Here is a 14,997-nt window from a genome sequence, read left to right as displayed (position 1 = left end):
CGCCTTGGTGTATGAGATGTAATACATAGTGCAATGCATTGAATACACAATTCAAGATGCCTGGTTGTTTCAATTATAATACAGAATTCAATAATAGTTATGAATAAAACGAAATATTGAATTTGATTAGATTTGCAAGTAACGTCCATAATTTAATCTGAACGTTTGGCACAAAGCGACAATAGTGTTCTCGCTGGTGTGGTTTCTGAAAGCGCAACAGCTAAAATATTTTCTTTGATCATGTCGATTTGTGACTAAACTAAGCCTTTTTTCCATGTAAATTTCAACAAATGCTGAATATTGATATCAACATTTTCTATTAAGACACCCAATGGTGTTTGAAAACGTGTCTTTAGTCGGATAGAAGGTGTGTATTGCTTGAAGCAGACGTTATTTGTGTACGGTGGCCTGTGTTGGCTCGTTCGATATAGTATGGTGTACTGACTGCTGTGCAATGTGTGACCGTCCATGGCTGAGACACTTGACTCTGACAAGACTGTTTGAGCAAGTTAACTAATTGAAGTACAATAGATTAAATGTAAGTTGAAAGGTATCTGACCTAGAGCAAGATACTTTCACTTATTTAAGAGGCAGTGATAGGCTACTGGCTGAATTTTCTGAAAATTTTTGTGAGATAGATGGGAGAGACCCCTATTGAATTATTGGTGACCTAGCTGCTGCCTATCCCTGCCGAGTCCCTTTATTAACAGATGCAATTCATATTTGACAATGTGTGAGACCTTGGGTAAAACACTTACAGAAACCATTAATAATTGTTGTTGATGTAATCGGATCCCACTTTAGTACACTGAAAAACCAATTGGTAAAAGTGGCTTATGATATGTGCAGCGGATAAGATGTAGGCCGAGGTTCGAGGCTGGGTCATAAAAAATGTAGGTTAGAGTGAGGCACATTAGGTAAGTGTAAGGCACATGTAGGTAAGAGTAAGGCGCATGTAGGTAAGAGTAAGGCACATGTAGGTAAGAGTAAGGAGCATGTAGGTAAGAGTAAGGCACATGTCACAGGTAAGAGTAAGGCACATGTAGGTAAGAGTAAGGCACATGTAGGTAAGAGTAAGGCACATGAAGGTAAGAGTTAGGCACTTGTAGGTAAGAATAAGGCACATGTAGGTATAAGAGTAAGGCACGTTGTAGGTAAGAGTAAGGCACATGTAGGTATAAGAGTAAGGCACTTGTAGGTATAAGAGTAAGGCACGTTGTAGGTAAGAGTAAGGCACATGTAGGTATAAGAGTAAGGCACTTGTAGGTAAGAGTAAGGCACTAGGCACTTCTATATTCTTAGGAAAAAGTCTTTTTGAGGTTTCAATCTTTTCTTTTTGAGGTCTCTCTTTCGTGTCCTACAGCAATAAGGTCACGCCATGGAAGCTGGTAATGAAGATGACCTTGACACTCACATGTGTCTGACATGTGAGACAACAATCATTGGCTTAGAGAATTATGTCAGGTGAGAAAAAATGTTATGAACTCTCATTGTGGTTTCACAATGTGATGTGCTCCGACTAGTCCTTTAACACTGGTTAAAGGATCACGAGGCTAATTATCGTACATCATTGCAGCGTATAGAGAATGAAAGCACCCTCAGCGCCATCGGATTTACAGATCTCTGTCTGCTACTGGCTCAATGGCATGGCTTTTATCTAAGCCATGCAATGTGTAGGGCTTAGAAAAAGTCCCCCAAAGAGGTTACAAAACTGCCAAATTCAGAATTCCCTTAAAACACATTGAAAAGCATTTGATCAGCACTTCCTCATCATTCATGGTACAATGAAGCATTAATTTTGTTTGAAAGGTGAGTATTCATTGGATCTACAGTAGGGCCTATACTTTCTCAAAATATCTTAAACGTACTATAACATGACAACATTGAGGGAGATGTTACACGTATCTTTCTGTCTGTTTTGTATTCCTTCAGGCATAAAAAGTTGGAATGTCCCCACAGAAAAGGTACAATTTCAAAAAAGCCCGGGACTGGTCCGTCTCATCATGCTGGTCCCATGTCTGTCGATGTCCACGAAGTCGGCCACCTTCATCCGCCAAGTCACATGAGCCCATCGACGAGCGGAATCGTCAATCCGAATGTCGTCTTGGGATCGAACAATGACGATGTGGACAAGTTCAACGACTTTATCTCCTGTTTGGCCTTGCAGAGTCGCTCTAATATGCCAGATAAATCAACGGAAAAAAGACCAAATGACCTTGACCTAATGGATCTTGGGTCTTCGAATCTTTTGACTCTAAATCTTGGCTTTAGCAGCGATTCGGATCCGGATTTGTCAGAATATTTGAAGGATTCCGATGATGATTATTATCCGCCGGAAGGTCATACGGGCGGGAAATGGAAGCCGCCAGAATGTACAGGTGGCAAGTGGAAATCTCCCGAAAGTACGGGCGGGAAATGGAAGCCACCGGAGACTCACACTGGAGGAAAATGGAAACCTGGAGCTAGGCCTCCAAGAAGTAAGATTGAAAGCCTTTATTCCACTTTTTATACATACTTACTCTGCCCTTTGCTCCTCTGAGAGCAAAGAACACCGACAACTTCCTTCTACCGTCTTCTTCCCTTGGCAATTCTCTAGTTCCTGCCAAGAGAGACCAATGGTCGCACTCTCAAGGTCCCGTCACCAGCTGTTCCTCGGTCTTCCCCTCTTTCTCTTCCCCGATGGCTTCCATGTCTGAGCCTGTTGGGTGATGTCGGGCTGAATGTCTGATCTAATCCCATCATGGAACATCGTCAGAGTACTTCTATCTACCCTGGTTTTGTCGGCTCTCCTACACAGGTCCTTCTTGAAGATCTGGTCTGTCCATCTGAGGTGAAAGATCCTACGGCGCAGGCAGATGTTGATAAAGTCTTGTCCAGAGTCTCATCATTGCCGTTCTAGTTGTTCGCCATGTAGGAGTTTCCCAGAGAAATGCAGATTGGAGAAGCAAATCTAATGTTTCAGTAATAGTCGTCTGCTTTGGTCAACTTTTGATCAATTGTCATGCTATTTACAGGCTACACTGGTGGGAAATGGAAACCAGGGATGGGGCCTCGACCTATCAGCAGAAAGAGAGCTAGGCACATGAGGTGACCGTCCTGAATGTTACTATTTGTCGTACAATGGAACGCCTCTCTTACATGTAGCAGGACAGTGGTTTGGGTCGCAAATGGGCTGTTTTTATACAAATTTACCTCTGCAATCAGGACTCATCCCTGAAAAGGCAAGCATTTTTCAGTCCCAAGGCTGTCCCTAATACATGTGATAGAGAGGTTCTACTGTTCAATTCGTGCTGTTGACTGAAAAATTATCAAGCTGACCGTTAAGTATTTTCAGATTTCTCTTTGCTTAAACGGTTTTTCAATCATTGAACAGCTTGGCTACAGTAAAAATCAATCAAAGTGTGTGTGGTTGTGATTGTTATTCGACCTAACAAACTCCCCACTTCATTGGGCTATGACCCAAACATTAGGACGAGGAGAAGATGGTGGAACATTCCAAAAGGCTCGATTCATGTCACGGTAGGCCATGTTGTGCTTTCTACTTAAGGTCATAGATGGCAGCACATCGTGATGGTAAGGTCTATCTCTCTGGAGCATGATTTGCATGTGATCTCATCCGGCCCATCCTTCTGGTTGTTGCTTTGTCGTCCTGAGACCAATTTAGGATGAGTGAAAATTGCGGTCATACACCACAGAATCTTCTTTTTATCATTTTTCACACTTTTTGCATTGGTAGGGGATGGTATCATTTTCTCAGCCGCAGATTTTGTGGACTAAGTCCATGGCGGGAGGGGAACACTTTATCTTTTTCTTTTGTTACTAGTGGTGATGATGTTGAAGATGAAGATGATGATGAGGATGCTGATGCGGATACAGAAACTGAAGAGGAGTGTGCGCCGACTGGAGGCAAGGATAGACGGACTGGAGGAAAGGTTTTCAAGCATCTTGTCAAGGAGGGAGAAACGGGGGGCAAAGTTCATGGAACTAGGGATAAGGAGGATGATGCTCCAGGTAAGGTTGTGTTCCTGTCACACCTACATTTGTTAGGACTTTGTTTGGTAAAAAATTAGGTCCACCAGGTTGTATCCTGTGGGACCGGTTTGCTGTTCTGTATCTTGGAAGTTCTAAGAGGTTCTGTTTTCAGGGAAACAATTGAACGCAGTCTATAAACCATTGAGAATGGGATGATAGGGTGGGGGTGGATGCATGAGTTGTGAATGTCTATCCTCATTTTCATTAGTGATTGTCCTACTGGTACATGTAATTGATGCTGGGCTCTTATAGTATTATCTAATATTCTCTTTCATTTTGGGAAGAATCTACAACATATTTTTCGGTTTAATTACAGAAGATGAGGACAGACCCCTGAACCAGACAAATGAAACTGCAGACAGAGAGACTGAAGTAACAGCCGCAGATAGGCCTACTGTAGCCACTGAGATCGATGGTAGAGCAACAGGTAGCGACATTGCAGCTCCTGAGAAAGAGAGCGTTGCAGAGGCCAAGGTAGATGAGGTCACTGACAGCATACCTCCGAAGGCAGCAGAGGAAACCGTCCTGCAAGATGAGAGTAGTACGAATGAAGACTCTAATTCTGAGAAAGGACACTATTGCCCAATATGTAAAGACAAGTTTTACAATCAGTACAGCATGGCACGCCACCTTTTGAGCCAGTACCACCACAATCGTGCCAAAGGGCATCCCGAGTCTGTGCAGCTTTTCGAAAAGTATCACCTGCTGATTCTAAGGTTGAGCCCATTTCAGTGTGGGTCTTGTAAGTTCTATTGTAATTCGAATGAGAATTTGAAGTTGCATTTGAAGATGCGTGATCACATTGACAACATGTCAGGTAATCTTGGTCCACAGTTGTGCACCTTGTGTCGGTTCATGACCGATGATAATGATGAGATGGTCGAGCATATCGGCAGCGACGGCCATGTTGCGCGCGTAACTGAACTCACGAAAAAGCGACCGTGCGTAATTCGCGAAAATCGCAAGAAGGTCGACTGCAAACAGTGCGGTTTAACAGTACATTGTGTCACCGATTTAAAGAAGCACATTTTGGCAAAACATGCCAAAGATACAAGCAGGAAGCGCGTGAAACGTACATGTTTGCATTGTGATAAGGTTTTTTCTTCGCAGATTTCCCTCGGGATTCATGTGCGCCGCCGTCATACGAAAGAAAAACCGTTCACGTGTGAACCGTGTCAAAAATCTTACGCAGATAAGTATACTCTGCAGCTACACATGAATACGAAAGCTCATGCCACAGTGACAGCACGTTCAAAAGACGAAGTGATGCCATTGTGTCCTGTCGTCAAACCAAAGAAAGTCCGCGGAAAACATGTGCCTGTCCATTATTGTGAATTCTGTGATTTCAAGACGGGAAAATTTACAGATTTGCGTCCCCACTATGTCAAAGAGCATCCGAACGAAGCAAAAACTTGCAAGCATTGCGCCGTGACGATGTTTCGTACTACCGACTTCAAGAATCATCTGGAAACGAAACGACATAAAACGTTGGCAAAATTGTCAGAAGAGGGAGATAGTGCTTTCAAGTGCCTGACTTGCGAACGCGTTTTTCCCAAAGAGAAGAGTCTCCTGTTACATAAGTTGTCTCATCGATGCGGTACTACATCAAAAGACGAGTATTACGAAATCAAAGAAAAGTACAAAGACTTCCTAGCAGGCCTCCCGAAGCTTCGAACCAAGAGCCTTATCAGTTGCCCGGATTGCGATAAAAGTATAACACGTGTTGGCGTCATGCAACACCTCCGCACGCATACTGCTGTGTCTCAACAATGCAGCGCATGCTCTCGGTCTTTTTCATCCGTCCCGTCGTTAAAACGCCACATCGAACGCGCCCACACCAACATGGAGCCGATAGTCTGCGAGGAATGTGGAAAGCGGTTTGTAAAATCGTACTCCTACCGCCAACACGTGGCGATCGTTCATCGGAATGCGCCGAAGAATTTCGTCTGCGATACATGTAATCACGCATTTGCCTCAAAGTGGCAGCTGACACACCATAGTAAGATTCACGGCCAGAAGCACTTGAAGTGCACATATGACGGATGTAGCCTTCTTTTCCGTTCTCGTAGCGATATGACAATTCATTTACGCACGCACACTAATGAACGGCCATTTTTGTGCGACACTTGTGGGTACCGCGGAAAAAGTCGAAATCAGTTGACGAGGCATCGTCGTACTCACACAGGGGAACGCAACTTCAGCTGCGAGTATTGCCCATATAAGGCGTTGAATAGCACCCACCTCCGTCGACACATGAGAGTCCACATCGGTTCCAAACCGTACAAATGTCCGTATTGTTCCTATGAATGCAACACGCATGAAAATATTCGTAAGCACATCATGAAGACAAAGAAACACGCTGGACTCAAAGTGTATGTTTGTAAATTCTGCAAATTCAGTTCGAACGATTCGAAGCCATTTCGTGATCATCTCGTGTCGGATCATAAGGCGGAAATGAAGAACAGTGACTTGGATGTTGTTTCCGTTTATTCTGGGTTGTATAAGCGAGAGGGTGACCCCAAGGCACCGCTAGAGGGCGAACAGGTCTTGCCTATAAAGGAGCGAACGAAGCGACAGTCGCCAAAGGTTACTAGGAAACGTTCGGACAAGATTGCTAAACTGAAAGTCGCAAATGTTTTCACGCTGAAGGAAATGTCTGAAGCAGGCATGGAAGTTATTGAGGTGCAGGAGGTGGAGGTATTCATTAAAGAACCTGAAAGTGACACACCACAAGCTGCAAGTGTAATTCCTACTACTGGTGTGATAGAGGCCAACAATATACCAAACTTGCCACAGCTGAAAGAGGAAGACAAAAAAGACGTAGCTTTTGGTAAATATACTTATGTTCCTGTTTCCTGGCCGGCTGTCGCCGAAGGAAAAGTCCCAGTTCCATCTACTTTGCCATCCACCTCTGAACAAGCTTTGGGAAACTCGGCGGTTCCTGTGCTACCATCTTTGCCTGGTGGTATTTCCTATGGAAAGTTACGTGCGCTCCTCAACGATGATGCGTACATTGGTCAGTTACCGGAAACTTGTGATCTCCAGTTGATTGGAGTGTCTGTCAATCAAGCTGATGAAAATCATGCTCAGTCCTCAGGTATATCTGTCCAGTCAAAGACCGATGTTATTGTTTTGCCTGTGTACACCTCAAAAGGCAATCCCAACATTTGCCCGTCACTGTCCGACTTGACTAAGCCTGGCTTGACACATCTAGTTTCACTGCACCAACTCGCGATGTTTCCTCGCAATGTTGTCCTGTCGTTTTTTGCGGGCGTACGAGATGCTGCGCCACCAAAGGCGCAGTCAGTCATTGAAATGTCCGACTCGAAGGATTTATCAAAATCGTTGTTGTTGGTCGAGAAAGCGCGGACACCTCAATCTTTGGTCCCTGTTCATCATTTGATTCACGTGCCAAAAGACTTCTTATCTGCCCTTCTGGAAATTGCCAAGTGCGCAAATAGTTCTAAAACAGAGGCAGCTGGCGCTGGGGAAGATGATATACTTGTGTACGAATCTTTGTCGTCAAGGAAAGATTTGAAGCACCCAATTCATGCTAGTTCTGCTGTCGACACAACAACCAATGATGGACAGTATCTCGCAACTTCTTCGAGTCATGCAGACGTCGTGATCCAACACAGCTTGCAGACGACATCAGCGGCCGACATCATGTTAGAAATGGCCGAAGTTGTGCTCTCCTCTTGTGACACGAAACCGAGTCAAAAAACCCTGCAGCAATATGGGGAGCAGACGTATTCAGTCGAAGACCTTGAGCCATCCGAGTCGATGGCAATTCAGTTGTTGAGTCATTTAGCACAGGGTGGTATTACAACGACTACCGGTTAACCATTCTCTACGCATTGAAGGTTTAGAATAGAACAATACAGCGCGATATCAAACTCCTAGCAAATCATTTTTCGGTGCATCGAGTTGGTGCTGCGTTTTGACATGAACCAATTACCTCTTCACAAAACACAGGAGGTTGATGAAGGCTTGAAACACAACACACACTAGACTGGACAGTTCATTAAGTGCAAAAACAGAGTTCCTGATGAAAGGATATCCAATCTTTGGTAAAAAAGAAGTCTGGCGCAAGTTGTGAAGTGTCAAATAGGTATTGAGTAAGGGGATTGAGGGGGTTACCGAGTCCATGTTAACTACTGCATTACTGTAATAGCAAGACACTACTGTAATGGCAATATTCATATAATGTACACAACTTGCATGTTTTTCATGTGACACTGTAAATTCTTTCAATGTCGTTGAATTGCTGTCGAGGCGCATTTGTGACCCATCACAGCAAAACAAGGCCCATGTCGCACAGGAGATGAGCCATAATGATACCAGGAGATATTAGAAGAAATTGATTTACTCGTCAGGCAGACAACAATGAAATGAACAACCAGTCGGTCTCAACCTGCCAAGCTCAGACAGAGTGACATGCGCCTGGTTTTGCTGTGACGGGTAGCATTTGATTGTTGTAAATAATGTTATGCTCACTGTGCATGTAGTGAGGAGATTGTTGTAAATAATGTTTGAATCGTGTAAGTTTGGTCCTAAAGGAGATTTTCCGTTAAAAATTTAGAATTTACAATTTATTGAGATTTACAATTTATTCCTAAAGGAGATTTTCAATTCAAAATTTACTGTTTCTTGACACTTAGAAGGATCACATCTCTTGTGTAGCTAGGAGTCTCCCATTTCGTATGTACGTATCCGAGAGGGAGGGTGGTTCAAGAATTCAAGTGTCACTGTACATTCACCAGTGTATTTTGCATTCACAGAATTTTAGGGGGAGGGGAGGAGGGTCTAAAATTCTCGAATTCTACGCGTAAGTAGGTAATGGATGGCCCCCCTATTTTTGATCGAAAAATCATTTGTGATCGAGGATACTAAAATGAGTCACAATGACCAAACAATGGGAAATGAGTGACTCATTTTGCTGTCCTCCTGTGTCAGATTTCCTTTTTTTCATATCGAGTACCCCTCCGATGCTATCGCTACAAACTCCGTAATTATTCTGTCCATTGGCCTCATGGCACATTGGTTTTTGAGGCTGGGATATTGTCTGTTTTCTCGAAGTATAAAAAATGTTGCATACAATTACTTTAGGTCTGTTGTTTGTTTTTTTCACTGCAGAGATTGTGTAATTTGAGTGTTGCCGTCTGAGCCTTATCCAATAACAAAAGTTATGGCATTTCTGTGCCTTCTTGTCCCTTGTGACTCCGTCCCTACGGTTCTCAATCACAGTGGTGGTCAGCCTGGTTGTGCCCCTTATCAAGGTCTTGTCAGTTGTGACTCTGTCCCCAGTCTGTTCTCACTCACAGTGGTCAGCCTGGTTGTGCCCCTTATCAAGGTCTCGTCAGTTGTGACTCTGTCTCCAGTCTGTTCTCATTCACAGTGGTGTTCAGCCTGGTTGTGCCCCTTATCAAGGTATTGCCAGTTGTGACTCTGTCTCCAGTCTGTTCTCAATCACAGTGGTCAGCCTGGTTGTGCCCCTTATCAAGGTCTTGGCAGTTGTGACTCTGTCCCCAGTCTGTTCTCACTCACAGTGGTTAGCCTGGTTGTGCCCCTTATCAAGGTCTTGTCAGTTGTGACTCTGTCTCCAGTCTGTTCTCAATCACAGTGGTGGTCAGCCTGGTTGTGCCCCTTATCAAGGCCTTGGCAGTTGTGACTCTGTCCCCAGTCTGTTCTCAATCACAGTGGTGGTCAGCCTGGTTGTGCCCCTTATCAAGGTCTTGTCAGTTGTGACTCTGTCTCCAGTCTGTTCTCAATCACAGTGGTGGTCAGCCTGGTTGTGCCCCTTATCAAGGCCTTGGCAGTTGTGACTCTGTCCCCAGTCTGTTCTCAATCACAGTGGTGGTCAGCCTGGTTGTGCCCCTTATCAAGGTCTTGGCAGTTGTGACTCTGTCCCCAGTCTGTTCTCACTCACAGTGGTCAGCCTGGTTGTGCCCCTTATCAAGGTCTTGGCAGTTGAGACTCTGTCCCCAGTCTGTTCTCACTCACAGTGGTCAGCCTGGTTGTGCCCCTACTAAAGGTCTTGACAGTTGAGACTCTGTCAATAGTTCTCAGCCGAAATAATTTCCAGCTGGCTGGATGACCCCTTGCAAGCTTCTTCTCGGTTGTGACCGTGATGGTTAGGATGGTTGTGCCTCTGATATAGGTTTGATCGTTTAGTATCTTCCAACGTATATTTCGTAGTCATGGAACTGATCCGGCTCGGGTGATGCCCCTCAGCTCTTAGATAAAAAGTGAACAGAAAAAATACGAAAGCTCATTGAAGATTACTAGATTTACAACTTGAACTCATAATCGTTTGAACTGGGCGTCTTCATTTTCTTATTCATTTTATTTCAATTTATTCCACCTTTCTCTAATGGGCTTGGTGCTCTTTTGTCGCCATATCGACACTGGTTGGTATACCAGTGCCCCTTGCCCGAGAGAAGCCTTGCATGACTCGCTCAATACGGACGAACTTTCTGAGAGTGCCCGGGTCCTCGAACGGCCGATCTATGCGTCGCCCGTAGGATGAGGAGGAGAGGACAGGGACTGGGCGGTTGCGCTCCTGGAAGACAGAAGGATTGATGATTCTTTTGTAATGAGTACACGGCAGCTGGGCGCGGGGTAGCAGCACCACAATCGGTACACACCCAGTTATATACCCAGGGTGATCCCAACGTTCGTCAACCTCCGAATTGTTCCTCGCCCGACCATCCGCGGGGGATACCGACTGCCCCGCTATTTTCATATACATATAATAGGGCGACCGAGGAAAATCGCAGCGAGTGTGCCTGCTTGGTATTGATATGAAAATGATTTGGACCAAGTGCTCTGTAGACCAATTCCCCTTGCCCTAGACCTTGCATGACCCGCTCAATACGGACCAAGTGGCGACTAATTTTTAATTCGCCTAGTCCAGCAGGGCTTGTCGGATAGACATCTGTTGGTCTTCGGAGACGACTATGCTGTGGCCAGACGGCATCCCCTGCATTACTGGTAGCATTTCGGAGAGTTACAGTGTAGCCTATGGCAAGCCAAAGCGGAATTTATTCAAGACTTTAGAATTACCATTCAAGAAGTTAAATATAAGATCAAGAAGGAAATATATGTTCAAGACTAAAATATGTTCAACCTTGAATCAAATGTTTTCAACCTTGAATAAAATATGTTCAACCTTGAATAAAATATGTTCAACCTTGAATAAAATATGTTCAACCTTGAATAAAATATGTCCAACCTTGAACAAAATATATTCAACCTTGAACAAAATATATTCAAGACTCACGTGACCATATTCAAGACGCACGTGACCACAAAATTGATGACGTAGTTGCTCATGTTTTGATGCTTTACGGACTTTCCCGAACCCGCGTCCGGACTTTCCCGAACCCATGGTACTTGTGTTGCGTTTCGGAGCTCGAATTGTTCGCACGAGGTTTCGACACATGATTGTACACGTACCTAGCCGCCTACACCTGACATGTACTGTAATCCTACACATCATGACATGGATGCCGAGTGAATGTCAGAGTCGATACATGTTTCACAGACACATCAGGCAAATTATTCAAAATGCGCAATGCCTCTCACCTTTCATTCTTAAGGCCGACACCACTGTATCGGATTCTCGTTGTCTTTTGACATGTTTGAGTGTTTAGGCTATACAGGCAATCAATCATGTCGTGAAACAGAACGCATCAGAAGTACCACAGATTCTACGCTCTACGTCATCAATTTTGTGGTCACGTGCGTCTTGAATATGGTCACGTGAGTCTTGAATGTATTTTGTTCAAGGTTGAATATATTTTGTTCAAGGTTGGACATATTTTATTCAAGGTTGAACATATTTTATTCAAGGTTGAACATATTTTATTCAAGGTTGAAAACATTTGATTCAAGGTTGAACATATTTTAGTCTTGAACATATATTTCCTTCTTGAACTTATATCTAACTTCTTGAATGGTAATTCTAAAGTCTTGAATAAATTCCGCTTTGGCTTGCCATAGTAGCCCAATATATGGCATGTCTGAAGTCAATATAATAATTTGAATTCTGTACTAGTTATACACACCTCTTCAACGACGTTGAGGCCAACCGTGTGCTCCCTGTCGTCGCGGTGGAGGTGACTGTTGTAACCATGCTTGATGTGGAACATGGTATCATAACCTCTTGATGATGGGGTATGCTGAGACAAGGGGAAACCAAAAAATTAGGAAAGGGTCACGTTTTATTGGATTCGCAGATTAGATTGGAAATAACCGGAGAAGTCCGGAGTTTTTGCAACACACTTGCAGAGGGGCAAATATTATCAGAGGTGTACGCACTCGATGTATTCGGAATGAGCGAGACTTTATTTTTCTGAGTGGCTGAGTTTATCATGAAGACGATTAGTACATTCGCCACAGCAGAAGAAAGGGCATTCGGGGTACAATCACGGTGACCTTCAGAGTTTGCCTAACTTACCTGCTTTGTTTCGTTGTAGTAACTGATGTTAAGATCGGGGTCTGGTAGTTTCACGCCCGGCCAATGTCCCCCTGGCTCGCCACCTTTGATGGCCAAGTGGTTTTTGCATCTTATGGCACCAAGCTGGAAATTACCAATGAAAAACACGAAATGCAAGATTTCAAAGCAATGATACAAGCAGGTAACCAAAAATCTATGTTTTTTTGTCAAACATGGAGGTGCAATCTGACCGTCTGGTGTGACCCTCAGGGTGTGTGTTCCAATTATAGAGAAACCCCATGGCTCAGTCCTGGGACATACCCTCACAATCTCCTTCGCTTGGCCGTCCAATTCAATAGGATTCAACTCCTGTCGCCCATAATTGGCCATTCTCGTTGTTTCAGACATGGCGAAAATATAAAAATATCCGGAGCACGAAAAAAAATGCGACCGCGGTGTGTTCTTCAAAATGAAGCAAGTTCCTTTCCTTGGCGACCAATGACGTCACTGTTGCGATTTGATGAGGTCAGAGGGTCGTGTGACGTCATGACGGACGCCACCACGTGTCATTTTGAAATTCGGCACGGACGCGTCGTGGTGTTACACTCCCAAAGCAGTGTCGACATTCAAATGCAAGTATTTTCTCACTCTCTCTATCAACGTTAATTACTGCGCAGGGTGTACCTTGAGGTCGTCCTTGACAAAGAAAGTGTTTTAGTTGTTATTACATGTACATGTATTTTGTTATTGTGTCAATCATTCTTTATTGCATGGACATATGTCAGACTTTTCAAATATATCGACCGAGGGCAAACAGCTGGTCAAGTACCAAGACCACCAACATTACCAAATAGGCATAGCCCTACGCCAACATGCTTCAATTGTGGCCAATACTACTCCGTTACAGATAGATTCGAGGACTGTTTTGACTGGTTGTGCCCGCGCCCCCGGTGTGACGTTTTTGAGTGTTTTCGTTTCGGCTGCCAATTTCCCATTTAGCTAGAATGTATCGTTATCCTGGGGATACAAAGATGAGTAACTCGGTAGCTAGTTTTGGAAGACTCCCTTGGCGAGTTTAGCCATTTACGCTATATCCCCTTTGTTGGCGGCGAAGACAAGCCCGGCGGGACACACGTCCAGGGGAATAGCAGCTGCTTAGAACTTGTTCGGAGAACATCATGGCCCCACGATCCGTTTTTGTCCTCCTCGTGATGACTTTATTCTTGGTGGATGTGACATCTGCAATACACAGATATGCGCATCGCGCACACCGCGTGAGCTATGTACACCACCGTGAGTATTCAGTAACTACTGTCCTGAAGCACTAGGAGATTGGGTGCTCCACTCAGGTATTGGCCAATCAGGAGCTTGCACTCATCATGACTGCGCGTGCCTCACCAACCATCCACGATTCTGATTGGTCAGTACCTGAAAGGAAGTCCAAATTCCTGTGGAAAATGGCGAGTGAAGAATAAGGCCTTGGGCGTGATAGACCTACGCGGCGTTAAACGCTATAATGGAGCAATCGAGGCGTTCACAGTCAATGGTGTTGTTGGTTTATTTGCCAGAGGACAAACAATTAGACATGAGCGTTACTCAATGATGAGCCTTTATATCTAATCAAAGTGTGACCGTACCGCGTTCAAAAAGGGATCTCGAGGAGGACCTCGCACGGCTCGATAACATCACTTTAATGAGTTCATCTTCATGTATGTAGGTCATGGAATTGCCTTTGTGCCTCTGATTCATCCGGTTGGGTTTCATCGCTATCACCATGGCCATCATCACGGACATTCGAGGACTGCTAACAAACAATATACAACACGTAAGCTGATGTCACGAACATGTCCATATATACCGCGTCACCGAACTATTTCCTTTGTTTCCCCGTAAAACCGTCAATTCGAATCGCTTTTTTCCCCGCTTTCGGTCTGACGTTGGTCCCACTCTCCGTATAGGCGGTTAACGAGTTTTGCGGTTATTCTCGACCAACCTGGAAAGTCCCGTACACTTCTTTCCGACTGACTTTCCGGAATTTCACGAACCATTCCGAGATGACACCAGAGATGATGTCGAATGACATTTTGGTCTCATTTCTTCTATGAAAGGTCATTTTTACACAACCAACGATATCCTCATTGACGTTACAAATCTTCTACCGTTGACCGCTAGATGTAGCGGCCAAACTTGGGCACACGTGACCCAGACGGTGGCGCTCCTCGGCTCGATTCATGTAGCTTGTTTTTCAAATCCGACGGCGCCACCCATCCTGTGAATCTTGTTGTCTCTCGATCTTTCGACGTCCACCACTTTGCTGTTTTCCAGCAGTTTTCATTCAACATGTACTTAAAGACGCTTCTTTTAATATTCCAGGCTTCATGTCAAAATATTGTGGGAAGACGATTAAGCTGAGACAATTGGGAGAACTGCTTTCTCTCACGAAGACCAAGAATTTTCACGCACGGTGGACATGTGCCGTCACTATAAAAGTACCACCGGGTCACGTTGTCCGGGTCCAAGTCATA

General features: G+C 44.4%; 1 protein-coding gene across 1 annotated transcript; it reads left to right on the top strand.

Annotated features, from left to right (window-relative positions):
- The first annotated feature begins 212 nt into the window (after positions 1–212).
- Positions 213–9,140, top strand: LOC135495894 (uncharacterized). The gene is made up of 6 exons (XM_064784899.1): positions 213–367; positions 1,342–1,464; positions 1,933–2,477; positions 3,015–3,087; positions 3,824–4,011; positions 4,349–9,140. Exons 2-6 carry the CDS (start codon positions 1,379–1,381, stop codon positions 7,873–7,875), a joined length of 4,419 nt encoding a protein of 1,472 aa, XP_064640969.1. The 5' UTR covers positions 213–367; positions 1,342–1,378; the 3' UTR covers positions 7,876–9,140.
- Positions 9,141–14,997: the final 5,857 nt, after the last annotated feature.

Source organism: Lineus longissimus, chromosome 11, assembly GCF_910592395.1.
Source record: "Lineus longissimus chromosome 11, tnLinLong1.2, whole genome shotgun sequence".
In the NCBI taxonomy this organism is placed as follows: domain Eukaryota; kingdom Metazoa; phylum Nemertea; class Pilidiophora; order Heteronemertea; family Lineidae; genus Lineus; species Lineus longissimus.
Note: the sequence above shows the minus strand (reverse complement) of the source record. Positions and strands in the feature narration are given on the sequence as shown.

Excerpts from the sequence above, each read along its gene's own strand:
- LOC135495894 (XM_064784899.1), top strand. The coding sequence starts at position 1,379 with ATGGAAGCTGGTAATGAAGATGACCTTGACACTCACATGTGTCTGACA. Across the intron at positions 2,478-3,014 it reads TGGAGCTAGGCCTCCAAGAA|GCTACACTGGTGGGAAATGG; the intron begins GTAAGATTGAAA and ends TGCTATTTACAG. Across the intron at positions 4,012-4,348 it reads TAAGGAGGATGATGCTCCAG|AAGATGAGGACAGACCCCTG; the intron begins GTAAGGTTGTGT and ends GTTTAATTACAG.